This window comes from Ranitomeya imitator, chromosome 5 (genome assembly GCF_032444005.1).
Source record: "Ranitomeya imitator isolate aRanImi1 chromosome 5, aRanImi1.pri, whole genome shotgun sequence".
NCBI lineage: Eukaryota > Metazoa > Chordata > Amphibia > Anura > Dendrobatidae > Ranitomeya > Ranitomeya imitator.
This window is the reverse complement of record NC_091286.1, coordinates 196,721,782-196,737,895: the sequence shown is the minus strand read 5'-3', so window position 1 is coordinate 196,737,895 and position 16,114 is coordinate 196,721,782. Positions and strand designations below refer to the sequence as shown.

At 42.0% G+C, this 16,114-nt stretch overlaps 1 protein-coding gene across 2 annotated transcripts in view; it reads left to right on the top strand.

The window, feature by feature from the left end:
* Positions 1–16,114, top strand: part of ARID4B (AT-rich interaction domain 4B) — a 402,063-nt gene that overhangs the window by 99,077 nt on the left and 286,872 nt on the right. For both annotated transcript variants that reach the window (XM_069769485.1, XM_069769484.1), the window contains exon 3: positions 2,354–2,464. In XM_069769485.1, the coding sequence (XP_069625586.1) occupies positions 2,354–2,464 (111 nt within the window). The remainder of the gene's footprint in view (positions 1–2,353; positions 2,465–16,114) is intronic.

Genomic DNA, 16,114 nt, shown 5'->3' with positions numbered 1-16,114 from the left:
GTTTTTACTTGACAACACTTTAAATTCCAGAGTAAATTCTGAACTTCTAAAATTATTGAGCCAACAGAGCTCTATGCACAATGGACGAATGTTGGCAGATGGTTCGGCTATGTCCCCCAACTGCTCCATATACAGGTGCAATCGGCCCAGCTGAACAATTCTGTGTTCTCTATGACACAGCCGATACCAGACACCTTATTGCTCCAGCAAAGTCTTATCTAAGCAACTCCAAAAAGCTCAGCAGTCCATAATTGACGTGACAGATCCTTAATACACCCACCCCAACATTGTCTTTCGGAGAAGACTCAGGAGGCAAGAATTCACATTTGTCTGTCAGCCAAATAATAATAATCTTTATTTTTATATAGCGCTAACATATTCTGCAGCGCTTTACAGGTTGCACACATTATCATCGCTGTCCCCGATGGGGCTCACAATCTAAATTCCCTATCAGTATGTCTTTGGAATGTGGGAGGAAACCGGAGAACCCGGAGGAAACCCACACAAACACGGAGAGAACATACAAACTCTTTGCAGATATTGTCCTTGGTGGGGTTTGAACCCAGGACTCCAGCGCTGCAAGGCTGCAGTGCTAACCACTGCGCCACCGTGCTGCCCAAATCTGCCGATATCAAGGGCCTCAACCCTACACCAATCCCAAACCCTAACGCTAGTTAAGGTTAGAAAGAGTGTAAAAATACAAAAGCAGCTCTTAGTAATGAATGCAGACAGTATTGATTCATGTAAACAGTATGTGAATCAAAAGTGTCATCATTCATCAGCTGCTCATCTTCTGTCCTTTTGGCTGCAGCTTATGCAAAGCACAGCAGTAGAGATAAGTTTGTCATTGGTTGCTGAGCTCTGCATAGGCAGCTACCAAGATGACTAAGCTTACTTCATTATGCTGATGACAAACTCATCTCACCTCATTATAAACAACTCTGAGGCCGGTTTCACACGTCAGTGTCTCCGGTACATGAGGTGACAGTTTCCTCACGTCCCGGAGACACTGACTCACGTAGACACATTAAAATCAATGTGTCTCTGCACATGTCAGCATGTTTTCACGGACCGTGTGTCCGTTTGGAAAACACGGAGACGTGTTCGTGGGAGCGCACGGATCACACTGACCTATTAAAGTCAATGGGTCCGTGTAAAACACGTACCGCACACGGATGCTGTCCGTGTGCAGTCCGTGTGCCGTGCAGGAGACAGCGCTACTGTAAGCGCTGTCCCCCCAGCTTGTGGTGCTGAAGCCCCATTCATTTCTTTTCTCCAGCAGCGTTCGCTGGAAAGAAGGAATGAAAAATCTTTTTTTTTTGTTTGTTTTTAAAATAAGGATGGATGGAAGGATGGAAGCGCCGAGGGAGCTGGGTAAGTATTTTAATGCCAGCGGGGGGTGCACAGGGGGTGGGAGGGGGCAGATTACCGGCAACTTTATTTTAAAAACAAAAATTTTTTTAAAAAAATGATTTTTCATTCCTTCTTTCCAGCGAACGCTGCTGGGAAGAAGGGATGAATACCGGCTTCAGCACCGCACGCAGGGGACAGCGCTTAACTGTAGCGCTGTCTCCTGCACGGTCTGTGTGGTCCTCAGTCGGCACATGGGCGCCGCACGGCTGCCGCACGTGTGCCACACTGATGTGCTACGTGAGCACACGGACACACGGACACGGATATTTCCGGTACCGATTTTTCCAGTACCGGAATTATCTGGACGTGTGGGACAGGCCTGAGCAGGCACTCATTATGCTGCTTCTAGAAGAGAAATGGCACTTGCTGGCAGTGGTCATGTGACAGTGGAAGTGGCGCCGGAAGTGCATATTTTTGCACCACTATAGACTTTGGTGCCTGGAGCAACCGCATCTTTGGCCGACCCACGCTACACCACTAGTGATCATTATTTTCTTTTGGTATGTTTGTATTTTTATTTTTTTTTGTTCAGTGCATTCATCCCTGTCTGATTTTGCTGTGACTACAACATTTCAATATTAAATGCCTAGGTTACTATAACATGCCCAGATGACTATAATGCATATGGCTATAACATGGAGGTCAATTCAATATGTTTTTATTATTGTTTAAAAATAAAGATGACATTAACATTTTATTGTATAGCTCATATTATATTAACAATATGCTAAGACCAGAAAAATTACAATATACAAGTTGTTATTTGACTGGATACATAACTTGCATAGCTGTTGGTATGAATTGGCGAAAATTACGGTACTTATTGATGGGAATGAATTAGCACTGCAATTTAGATATATTTATATATATTCTTACAGCATATTGAAAACCGTTTTAAAAAGGTTATTACTAAATGATAAATAATATTGTCTCCTAACAGTCTTTGGATCAACCTCCTTTCCTGTCGGTGGGCACAGATGTGAGTGCTAAATACAGAGGTGCATTTTGCGAAGCCAAAATAAAGGCAACAAAACGGCTTGTGAAAGTTAAGGTATGCAATGTTCTAAATTAAGTTACTGAACAAAGCGCTACAAAATTATCTATCATTTATCTTTCTACTTGCTTGTAAAAAATTTGCCTCCTGATAACACTGTATTACATAGTCTTCAAATGGTTGAAGTAAAGGTTTATAGAGGTGTAAACTACCAAATTGGCTGTTCTAGTAAAGCTGAATGTTACTTGGAGGTTATCACCATATACAGCTCTGCCAAAAATTAAGAGACCACCACATCAAAACCCTGTCATGGGCAGCCCAATCTCCAGACCTGAACCCCAGTGAAAACCTCTGGAATGTAATCAAGAGGATGATGGATAGTCACAAGCCATCACACAAAGAAGAGCTGCTTACATTTCTTGCGCCAGAAGTAGTGTGAAAGACTGGTGGAAAGCATGCCAAGACGCATGAAAGCTGTGATTAAACATCTTGGTTATTCCACAAAATATTGATTTCTGAACTCTTCCTGAATTAAAGCATCAGTATTCTTGTTTCTAAATGATTATGAACTTGTTATCTTTGCATTATTTGAGGTCTGAAAGCACTTTTTTTTTTGTTGACCATTTTTCTTTGTCAGAAAAAAAAAAAAAATTATTCCTTGGAACTTTTGGAGACATATTGTCAGAAGTTTATAGAATAAATGAACAATTTACATTTTACTTAAAAATATACCTATAAAGAGAAAATCAGATAAACTGAACATTTAAATGCCGCTGTCAAAGTTTGACAGCGGCATTTAACTGGTTGATAACTGCGGGAGGATCGCAGTTGTCTCTTAATTTTTGCCAGACCTATATACGGGCATGTAAAAGTTTGGGCACGCCTGGTCAGAATTATTGTTATTGTGAACAGTTAAGCAAGTTGAACATAGAATGATCTTTAACCCATTAATGACAGCCAATACGTCTTTTAACTGACCTGAGATATAAGAGAATAGTATCCCCATATAGGTGACAATCCTGCAGCTGTCGGTTATGCACTATAGCTGAAAACTTGCTGTATCAGCCATGAACAGTATTTGCACCGTCCAAATCTGTTTAACCCCTTAGATGCTGCTGTCAATAGTGACTACATCATTATAAATGGTTAACAGAGTGTGGGGGCTTCCTCTTTATCCAAACTGGTGCCCTCAGATCATGATTTTGTGGTCCTGATGTTTGCCATGGCAATTCATGACCAAATAGCGGCCTTCGGCTGGCGTCACACTAGCGAGTTTTACGGACGTATGAGTGCATTAAATACGTCCGTAAAACACGCATTACACACGGCCCAATTATTCTCTATGCCCCAGCTCCTATCTGCCGTATTTTACTGATCCGTATTATACGGCTTTCTACGGCCGTAGAAAATCGCAGCATGCTGTGTTTGTCACCGTATTGCGCAAAAAAATCGCCAATGCAAGTCTATGGGGGCCTGAAAAATACGGATTACACACGGAACAGCAGTGTGACTTGCGAGAAATACGCAGCGGTGTTAGAGAGAAAAGCCGGCAATTCAGTGCGGTGTACAGTAAAATCACGCTGACAGCTTGCAATAGAATAGGTGGAATAAATGTGTACACATAGAATAGATATATATATATATATATATACATATATATATATATATATATATATATATATATATATATATATATATATATATATATGTCATTGAGACATATATATATATATATATATATATATTAATATTTCATCCAGTGCGAGATAGCTTAAAAGCCGGTAATTCAATTGCCGGCTTTTGCTATCTCGTTCCTAAACCCGACATGATATGAGATATGGTTTACATACAGTAAACCATGTCATATCCCCCTTTTTTTTGCATATTCCACAATACTAATGTTAGTAGTGTGTATGTGCAAAATTTGGCCGTTCTAGCTATTAAATTAAAGGATTAAATGGCAGAAAAAATTGGCGTAGGCTCCCACGCAATTTTCTCCGCCAGAGTAGTAAAGCCAGTGACTGAGGGCAGATATTAATAGCCTGGAGAGGGTCCACGGTTATTGTCCCCCCCCCTGGCTAAAAACATCTGCCCCCCAGCCACCCCAGAAAAGGCACATCTGGAAGATGCGCCTATTCTGGCACTTGGCCACTCTCTTCCCATTCCCGTGTAGCGGTGGGATATGGGGTAATGAAGGGTTAATGCCACCTTGCTATTGTAAGGTGACATTAAGCCAGATTAATAATGGAGAAGCGTCAATTATGACACCTATCCATTATTAATCCAATAGTATGAAATGGTTAAAAAAACACACACACATTATTAAAAAGTCTTTTAATGAAATAAACACATCGTTTGTTGTAATATTTTATTGTACGCTCAATCTACTGGCTGAAGACCCTCACTCTGTGACAAAGAAAAAATAAAAAACCAACAATATACATACCTTCAGTAGATCTGTAACGTCCCACGTTGTAAATCCATCTGAAGGGGTTAATTTTTTTTACAGCCAGAAGCTCTGCTATAATGCAGCTATGCTCCTGGCTGTAAAACCCCAGGGAATGAATGGAAACTAGGTCAATGACCTGTAGTTACCTTCATTCGCGGTGAGGCGCCCTCTGCCCTCCGCCCTCCGCCTACAGAGGAGATACGGACCATTATTTTGGGGACTTTTCAGCGTATTACGGACGTAAATTACGGACCGTATTTTTATACGCTGAGTGTGAGGCCGGCCTTAGAGTCTGACGGCTGACGTAAACTGTTCAGAAGTTAGAGGCATTTAGGTGGTAAAAATACACATTTTCCTTTCTGTCATACGACTTTGCATTAATTCCTGTAAAGCACCTGAAGGGTTAATTAACTACCTGACAGCAGTTTTCAATATGTCTAGGGGTGCTGTTTTTAAAATGGTATCACATTTGGGAGTTTCCCAATATATGAGACCCCTAAAGTCACTTCAAACATGGATAAATCCCTAAAAAAATAAATTTTGTAAATTTCCTTGAAAAAATGAAAAATTGCTGCTACAATTTTAAACCTCCTAAAATGCTAAAAAAATAAAATAACATTTTACAAATGGTGCTGATGTAAAGCCGACATATGGGGAATGTTATTTATTAATGGTTTGCTGTGGTATGACCATCTGGATTAAAGGGATAATCATTCAAATTTAGAAAATTGCTAATTTTTTAACATTTTTCTCAAATTTTTGATATTTTTTTATAAATAAACACAAAACATATTGACCTAAATTTACCATAATCATAAAGTATAATGTGTCACAAAAAAACGATTTCAAAATCACTGGGATTTGTTGAAGCATTGCAGAGTTATTACCACATAAAGTGACACTGGTCAGATTTCAAAAATTTGGCTCCGTCACTAAGGGGTTAACCCCTTACCGACGACGGTAATAGTACGCCGATGTCGGTATCCCTCCCTTTGATGTGGGCTCCGGCGGTGAGCCCACATCTTTCCAGGGACATGTCAGTTGTTTTGAACAGCTGTCATGTGCCTGCAATAGCCGCGGGTGGAATCGTGATCCTCCCGCGGCTATTAACCAGTTAAATGCCACTGTCAAACTCTGACAGCGGCATTTAAATCGCGCTTCCAGCCATCGGGCTGGAAATACGCAAACCGGTGACCTGCGTCTTGTGATCATGGGTCAACGGTGTGTTAGCATGACAACGTGAGGTCTCCTCTATCGTTGTCAGTGCCAGCTTGCTGTGAGCACCACCCAGTGGTCAGCGCTCATAGCAAGTCAGTATATCTGCTATATAGAGGCGATCTGAACATCGCCTCTGTGTAGCAGAGCCGATCAGTCTATAGCTGCTTCTAGTTTCCTATGGAGACTATTGAAGCATGCCAAAAGTAAAAAAAAAAAAATGTTTTCAAAAATATATAAAAAAGTATATAAGTTCAAATCACCCCCCTTTCACCCCATTCAAAATAAAACAATAAAAATAAAATCAAAGATACACACATTTGGTATCGCCATGTTCAGGATCGCCCGATCTATCAATAAAAAAATCAACCTGATTGCTAAACGGTGTAGCGAGAAAAAAGTCAAAACGCCAACATTTTTTGGGGTCGCCGCTACATTGCATTAAAATGCAATAACATAATAGCATAATATAATGCAATCAAAGAATCGTATCTGTACCAAAATGGTATAATTAGAAACGTCAGCTCGGCACACAAAAAATAAGCCCTCACCTAACCCAAGATCGCAAAAAATGGAGATGCTACAGGTATCTGAAAATGGTGCAATTTTTTTTTTTAACAAAGTTTGGAATATTTTTTCAGCACTTAGATAAAAAAGAACCTAGACATGTTTGGTGTCTATGAACTTGTAATGACATGAAGAATCAAAAATTTGGGCAGCTCCAAGGCTTTGATAACTAGGACCAATGTTTCTGACCTTAATTACCCTGTTGGGGTTATGGCTTGTTAGGAAAGGCCAGGTGATGTAGATTTCCCAGTTTTATAAAAAACCAGCCTCCTATAACCTTGTGCCAAAAAATAGCATCCATAGGTACTTCTAAGCAGCTGCCTTGCACTCTGAAAATGGTGGAGGCCCACAAAGCAGGAGAAAACTATAAGAAGATAGCAAAGTGTTTTCAAGTTGCCCTTTCCTCAGTTTGAAATGTAATGATGAAATGGTAGTTAACAAGAAGAGTGGAGGTCAATATAAGGTTTGAAATATCAGTGACAGCTGCTTGTAGGATTGCTAGAGAGGCAAACTGGAACCCCTGCTTGACTGCAAAAGACCTTCATAAAGATTTAGCAGACTCTTAAGTTGTGGTACATTGTTCTACTGTTCAGAGATAACTGCACAAATATGGCTTTCATGTAAGAGGCATGAGAAGAAAACCTCTTCTGCGTCCTCAACATAAAATTAATTGTCATAAGTATGCAAAATAACAGCTACACAAGCTGGAAATAAGTCCTGTGGACTGATGAGGTCAAAATAGAACTCTTTGGCCACAGTGATTAACCCCTTCGTGACATGCGCCGTACTAGTACTGCGCTGCCGGCACTGCATTTGTGCCAGCACTGCATTTGTGCCAGCAGCAGTACTAGTATGGCGCACCGATCACCGCGGTCTCGCGCTGAGCGCCGCGGTGATCGGGTGCGGGTGTCAGCTGTATATGACAGCTGACACCCCGCAGCAATGCCCACGATCGGCGCTAGCGCCGATCGCGGGCATTTAACCCCTCTGATGCCGCTGTCAGTAGTGACAGCGTCATAGAGGGGGATCGCGCAGGGACGGGGGCTCCCTGCGCTCTCCCACCGGAGCAACGCAATGAGATCGCGTTGCTCCGGTGACCCGGAAGGAGTCCCCGGATCCAAGATGGCCGCCGGACTCCTTCTGGGTCATGAAATGACCTGGCTAGCCGGCGCCTGCTGAGAGTTGCTGAGAGCAGGCGCCGGAAAGCCAGCTAAACTGCCTGTCAGATCGTTGATCTGACAGTGTGCTATGCACACTGTCAGATCAACGATCTGATCTAATACAGTGATGTCCCACCCTGGGACAATGGTAGAAAGTTAAAAGAAAAAATAGAATGTACAAAAAAAAAATAAAAAAATGCCCAAATAAAAAAAACAAAAACATTTCTTAGTACATCCATTTATTTATGCAAATTAAAAGAAAACAATAAAAGTACACATATTTGGTATCGCCGCGTCCGTAACGACCCGCTCTATAAAACTATCCCACTAGTTAACCCCTTCAGTGAACACCGCAAAAAAAAAAAAAAAAAAAAAACAAGGCAAAAAACATTGCTTTATTATCATACAGGCGAACAAAAAGTGGAATAACACGCGATCAAAACGACGGATATAAATAACCATGGTACCGCTGAAAACGTCATCTTGTCCCGCAAAAAAAAGCCGCCATACAGCATCATCAGCAGAAAAATAAAAAAGTTATAGCTCTCAGAATAAAGCAATGCAAAAACAATTATTTTTTTATATAAAATAGTTTTTATTGTGTAAAAGCGCCAAAACATAAAAAAATGATATAAATGAGGTATCGCTGTAATCGTACTGACCTGAAGAATAAAGCTGCTTTATCCATTTTACCACACGTGGAACGCTATAAACGCCCCCCCTAAAAGAATTTCAGGAATTGCTGGTTTTTGTTCATTTCGCCTCCCAAAAATCGGAATAAAAAGCGATCAAAAAATTTCATCTGCCCGAAAATGGTACCAATAAAAACGTCAACTCGTCCCACAAAAAACAAGATCTCACATGACTCTGTGGGCCAAAATATGGATAAATTATAGCTCTCAAAATGTGGTGATGCAAAAACTATTTTTTGCAATAAAAAGCGTCTTTTAGTGTGTTACAGCTGCCAACCCTAAAAATCCGCCAAAAAAACGCTATAAAAGTAGATCAAACCCCCCCTTCATCACCCCCTTAGTTAGGTAAAAATAATAAAATGTAAAAAAATGTATTTATTTCCATTTTCCCATTAGGGTTAGGGCTAGGGTTAGGGCTAGGGCTAGGGTTGGGGTTGGGGTGAGGGCTAGGGTTAGGGTTGGGGTTAGGGTTTCAGTTAGAATTGGGGGTTTCCACTGTTTAGGCACATCAGGGGCTCTCCAAACGCGACATGGCGTCCGATCCCAATTCCAGCCAATTCTGCTTTGAAAAAGTAAAACAGTGCTCCTTCCCTTCCGAGTTCTCCTGTGCGCCCAAACAGTGGTTCCCCCCAACATATGGGGTATCAGCGTTCTCAGGAGAAGTTGGACAACAACTTTTGGGGTCCAATTTGTCCTGTTACCCTTGGGAAAATAAAAACATAGGGGATAAAATATCATTTTCGTGGAACATTTTTTTTTTTTTTTCACGGCTCTGCGTTATAAACTGTAGTGAAACACTTGTTGGTTCAAAGCTCTCACAACACATCTAGATAAGTTCCTTGGGGGGTCTAGTTTCCAATATGGGGTCACTTGTGGTGGGTTTCTACTGTTTAGGTACATCAGGGGCTCTGCAAATGCAACATGACACCTGCAGACCATTCCATCTAAGTCTGCATTTCAAACGGTGCTCCTTCCCTTCCGAGCTCTGCCATGCACTCAAACGGTGGTTCCCCCCCACATATGGGGTATCAGCGTACTCAGGACAAATTGGACAATAACATTTGTGGTCCAATTTCTCCTGTTACCCTTGGGAAAAAAAATTGTGGGCTAAAACATCATTTTGTGGAAAGAAAAAATGATTTCTAATTTTCACAATGCTACATTCTAAACTTTAGTGAAACAATTGGGGGTTAAAAGTGCTTACCACACATCTAGATAAGTTCCTTAGGGGGGTCTTCTTTCCAAAATGGGGTCACTTGTGGGGGGTTTCCACTGTTAAGGCACATCAGGGGTTCTCCAAATGCGACATGGCGTCTGATCTCAATTCCAGCCAATTTTGCATTGAAAAGTCAAATGGCGCTCCTGCCCTTCCGAGCTCTGCCATGCGCTCAAACAGTGGTTTATCCCCATATATGAAGTATCAGCGTACTCAGGACAAATTGCACAACTTTTGGGGTCCAATTTATCCTGTTACCCTTGGGAAAATAAAAAATTCGTGGCAAAAAGATCATTTTTTTTTTTTAAATTAATATGAATTTTTTTTTACGGCTCTACATTATAAACTTCTGTGAAGCACTTGGAGGTTCAAAGTGCTCACCACACATCTAGATTAGTTCCTTAGAGGGTCTACTTTCCAAAATGGTGTCACTTGTGGGGGTTTCCACTGTTTAGGCACGTCAGGGGCTCTCCAATCGTGACATGGGCTCCGATCTCAATTCCAGCAAATCTTGCATTGAAAAGTCAAATGGCGCTCCTTCCCTTCCGAGCTCTGCCATGTGCCCAAACAGTGGTTTACCCCCACATATGGGGTATCGGGGTACTCAGAACAAATTGTACAACGACTTTTGTGGTCCAATTTCTCCTGTTACCCTTGGTAAAATGAAACAAATTGGACCTGAAGTAAAAATTTTGTGAAAAAAAAGTTAAATGTTCAATTTTTTTAAACATTCAAAAACTTCCTGTGAAGCACCTGAAGGGTTAATAAACTTTTTGAATGTGGTTTTGAGTACCTTGAGGGGTGCAGTTTTTAGAATGGTGTCACTTTTGGGCATTTTCTGTCATATAGACCCCTCAAAGTCACTTCAAGTGTGAGGTGGTCCGTAAAAAAAATGGTTTTGCAAATTTTGTTGCAAAAATGAGAAATCGCTGGTCAACTTTTAACCCTTATAACTCCCTAACAAAAAAAATTTTGTTTCCAAAATTGTGCTGATGTAAAGCAGACATGTGGGAAATGTTGTTTATTAACTATATTATGTGATATAACTCTCTAATTTAAGGGCATAAAAACTAAGAATTTGAAAATTGCTAAATTTTCATAATTTCCGACAAATTTTTGTTTTTTTCACAAATAAATGCAAGTCATATCGAAGAAGTTTTACCACTATCATGAAGTACAATATGTCACGAGAAAACAGTGTCAGAATCACCAGGATCCGTTGAAGCGTTTCAGAGTTATGACCTTAAAGTGACAGTGGTCAGAATTGTAAAAATTGGCCCTGTCACTTAGGTGAAAACAGGCTTTGGAGTGAAGGGGTTAAAGGTATGTGTGAAGAAAAAAGGGCACAGAATTTCCCGGTGTGGGTCAATAATGCTTTGGGGCTGTGTCGCAGCCAATGGCGTGGGGAACATTTCACAGGAAGAGGGAAGAATGGATTCAATGAAATTTGAACAAATTCTTGATGCAAACATAACACCATCTGTAAAAAAAATGCTGAATTTCAAAAGAGGATGGCTTGTACAATTGGATAATGATCCTAAAGGCAAGTCAAAATCCACACTTGACTACCTAAAATGCGCAAGCTAAAGGTTTTACAGTGGTCCTCACAGTTCCCTGATCTGAACGTCATTGAAAATCTGTTTTTTAGATCTCAAAATAGTAGTGCATGCAAGACGACCCAGAATTGGAAGCATTTTCCAAGAAAGAAGGGATGAAAATCCCTCAAACAAGAATTGAAAGACTCTTGGCTGGCTACAAAAAGCGTTTACAAGCTATGATACTTGGAAATGAGGGTGCTACAATGTACTAACCATGCAGGGTGCCCAAACTTTTGCATCTGCCCATTTTTCTTTTTGTAATTTTAAAAATGACAATAAATTTTTTTTATTTGGCTAAATACAAAGGAAATGTGTCATCTTTAACTTTAGTCCTTTCATATTCAACTTGCTTAACTGTTCACTATTGTTGAGCGATACCTTCTGATATCAATAAGTATCGGATTGGATTGGCCGATATCCAAAAAATGTCGGATAGCGCCGATACCGATACCCGATACCAATGCAAGTCAATGGGACACAAATATCAGAATATAAATAAGCCCTTTCTGTCCTTCTACATCTTGTTCTGGAGGGGGGAAGAGTGTGGGCGGTGCGTGGGCGGACACTGTGCATGTCTATGTGTGCGGGCGGGGTCTGTGCGGGCCTGCCTGGGATCTGTATGGGCGTCTCAGTTGTCTGTGCATGCCTGCCAGGGGTCTGTGTGTGCCTGCCAGGGCTCTGCGGCCTGCTGGGGCTCTGTGCGGCCTGCCTGAGCTCTGTGCGGGCTGCCAGGGCTCTGTGCGTGCCTGCCAGGGCTCTGTGCGTGCCTGCTGGGGCTCTGTGCGGCCTGCCGGGGCTCTCTGCGGGCCTGCCGGGGCCCTGTGCGCCCTGCCAGGGCTCTGTGTGGCTCGTCGGGGCTCTGTGCTGGCTTGCCGGGGCTCTGTGCGGGCTGCCGGGGCTCTGTGCGGGCTTGCCGGGGCTCTGTGCGGGCTTGCCGGGGCTCTGTGTGGCCTGCCGGGGGTCTGTGCAGGCATCGTCCGATGGGACTACAAGTCCTATCGGACGATGCCTGCGACAGTGATTGACACATTAACCAATGATGGGACAGTAGTAGTCCCATCATCCGGCTAATGTGTTGAATGTAAAAAAAACAAACATACATACTACATAAATTACATTCATACATTACATACAATACATACATACAGTACATATAACATAGAGTACATACTCACCGTTACTTGTCACTTTGTTCCCCGAAGCCAGTGTCACCCGTAAAAAATGTTAAAATAACAAACAACCAATATACTCCCTGTCCGCAGAAATCCACGAGTGTCCCACGACAATCTCCCGTTGAGAACGGCAGCATTAGCTGATGCGACCACTCTCCAGGGGCTCCAGGAACACAATGACAGGAGGAAGGTATCCTTCCGCACTGTATTCCTCCGCCGCTGTAAAAAATATTAAAATACTTTTTTCCTAATGTGTGCGTGTTTTATTAACCCTTTATTACTATTGGATTAATAATGGATAGGCGTCTTATTGACGCCTCTCCGTTATTAACCCAGCTTAATGTCACCTTACAATAGCAAAGTGACATTAACCCCTTATTACCCCATATCCCACCGCTACATAGGAGTGGGAAGAGAGGGGCTAACTGCCGGAATTGGCGCATCTTAGAGATGCGCCATTTCTGGGGCGGCTGTGGACTGGTATTTGTAGCCGGGGGGGACTAATATCCAATCATTTTTTGGGGGGTCCCCCTATTTTAATAGCCAGTAAAGGCTACGCAGACAGCTGCGGGCTGATATTCATAGCAAGCTACAAATATTGGCCCCTGGCCGTCGGCTTTCCCCCTCTGGCGCAGAAAATTGCGCGGGAGCCCACGTTGTTTTTTTCCATTTTTTTTTTAAAATTCAACACTCATTAAGGAATCTTTCACACTTTCGTCGGTATGGGTCCGTCGCTATGCGTCGGGCTGACTTACCGACGCACATTGTGAAATTTGTGCATGACGTGGGCAGCGGATGCAGTTTTTCAACGCATCCGCTGCCCATTCTGAAGTCCGGGGAGAAGGGGGCAAATTTCGGCCGCGCATACGCGGTAGAAAATGGCAGATGCGATGGACAAAAACACGTTCACTTGAATGTTTTTTCGTGCTGACGGTCCACCAAAACACAACGGATCCGTCGCACGACGGACGCGACGTGTGCCTATCCATCGCGATCCGTCGCTAATACAAGTCTATGGGTAAAAAATGCATCCTGCGAGCACATTTACAGGTGATCCGTTTTTTCCCAAAATGACGGATTGCGACGGATTACTAAAAACGCAAGTGTGAAAGTAGCCTTAGAAACATCGGCCTTTCTATTATATATCTGTTGATATATTTATAGATAGATACAGTATATCTATAAATACATAGATGTATCTATCCATATATCTGGCTGCTTTCACACATCGGGCTTTTGCCGTTAGGCACAATCTGACGAGTTTTGAAACAAACGGATACGGCAGAAAAAACGTATCCTGCGGAAAAAACGGATCCGGTGAAAAAAACGGATCCGGAGGGGAAAAAAACGGATCCGGTGGAAAAAACTGATCCGGCGGAAAAAAACTGATCTGGTGGAAAAAAACGGATCCGGTGGAAAAAAAACGATCCTGCGGAAAAAAAATGGATCCGGTGGAAAAAAATGGATCCTGCAGAAAAAAACGGATGTGGCGGAAAAAAACAGATTTGGCAGAAAAAAAACAGATCCTGCGGAAAAAAACGGATCTGGCGGAAAAAACATCGTTTTTTAAAAAAAAAATCACCGGATTGTGCCTGACGGCAAAAACCTGATGTGTGAAAGCAGCCAGATATATGGATAGATACATCTACAGTTAGGGCCAGAAATATTTGGACAGTGACACAATTTTCGCGAGTTGGGCTCTGCATGCCACCACATTGGATTTGAAATGAAACCTCTACAACAGAATTCAAGTGCAGATTGTAACGTTTAATTTGAAGGGTTGAACAAAAATATCTGATAGAAAATGTAGGAATTGTACACATTTCTTTACAAACACTCCACATTTTAGGAGGTCAAAAGTAATTGGACAAATAAACATAACCCAAACAAAATATTTTTATTTTCAATATTTTGTTGCAAATCCTTTGGAGGCAATCACTGCCTTAAGTCTGGAACCCATGGACATCACCAAACGCTGGGTTTCCTCCTTCTTAATGCTTTGCCAGGCCTTTACAGCCGCAGCCTTCAGGTCTTGCTTGTTTGTGGGTCTTTCCGTCTTAAGTCTGGATTTGAGCAAGTGAAATGCATGCTCAATTGGGTTTAGATCTGGAGATTGACTTGGCCATTGCAGAATGTTCCACTTTTTGGCACTCATGAACTCCTGGGTAGCTTTGGCTGTATGCTTGGGGTCATTGTCCATCTGTACTATGAAGCGCCGTCCAATCAACTTTGCAGCATTTGGCTGAATCTGGGCTGAAAGTATATCCCGGTACACTTCATAATTCATCCGGCTACTCTTGTCTGCTCTTATGTCATCAATAAACACAAGTGACCCAGTGCCATTGAAAGCCATGCATGCCCATGCCATCACGTTGCCTCCACCATGTTTTACAGAGGATGTGGTGTGCCTTGGATCATGTGCCGTTCCCTTTCTTCTCCAAACTTTTTTCTTCCCATCATTCTGGTACAGGTTGATCTTTGTCTCATCTGTCCATAGAATACTTTTCCAGAACTGAGCTGGCTTCTTGAGGTGTTTTTCTGCAAATTTAACTCTGGCCTGTCTATTTTTGGTATTGATGAATGGTTTGCATCTAGATGTGAACCCTTTGTATTTACTGTCATGGAGTTTTCTCTTTACTGTTGACTTAGAGACAGATACACCTACTTCACTGAGAGTGTTCTGGACTTCAGTTGATGTTGTGAATGGGTTCTTCTTCACCAAATTAAGTATGCGGCGATCATCCACCACTATTGTCATCCGTGGACGCCCAGGCCTTTTTGAGTTCCCAAGCTCACCAGTCAATTCCTTTTTTCTCAGAATGTACCCAACTGTTGATTTTGCTACTCCAAGCATGTCTGCTATCTCTCTGATGGATTTTTTCTTTTTTTTCAGCCTCAGGATGTTCTGCTTCACCTCAATTGAGAGTTCCTTTGACCGCATGTTGTCTGCTCACAGCAACAGCTTCCAAATGCAAAACCACACACCTGGAATCCACCCCTGACCTTTTAACTACTTCATTGATTACAGGTTAACGAGGGAGACGCCTTCAGAGTTAATTGCAGCCCTTAGAGTCCATTGTCCAATTACTTTTGGTCCCTTGAAAAAGAGGACGCTATGCATTACAGAGCTATGATTCCTAAACCCTTTCTCCGATTTGGATGTGGAAACTATCATATTGCAGCTGGGAGTGTGCACTTTCAGCACATATTATATATATAATTGTATTTCTGAACATGTTTTTGTAAACAGCTAAAATAACAAAACTTGTGTCACTGTCCAAATATTTCTGGCCCTAACTGTATGTATCTATAGATATATCTATCTATTAATATATCTATAGATAGATATATCCATAGATATATAATAGAAAGGCAGATGTTTCTAAGGCTACTTTCAGACTTGCGTTTTTAGCAATCCGTCGCAATCCGTCGTTTTGGGAAAAAAAATGGATCCTGCAAATGTGTAAGCAGGATGCGTTTTTTACCCATAGACTTCTATTAGCGACGGATCGCGACGGATGGCCACACTGTTCTGAATTTTGCTCTTGGGCTCCCTCCAGTGGTTATGAGTGGTAGAGCTGCGGTAGTTGGATCGCAGCATTTATCAGGTGTATCTATTTTTTGCAATTTGGGCTGGG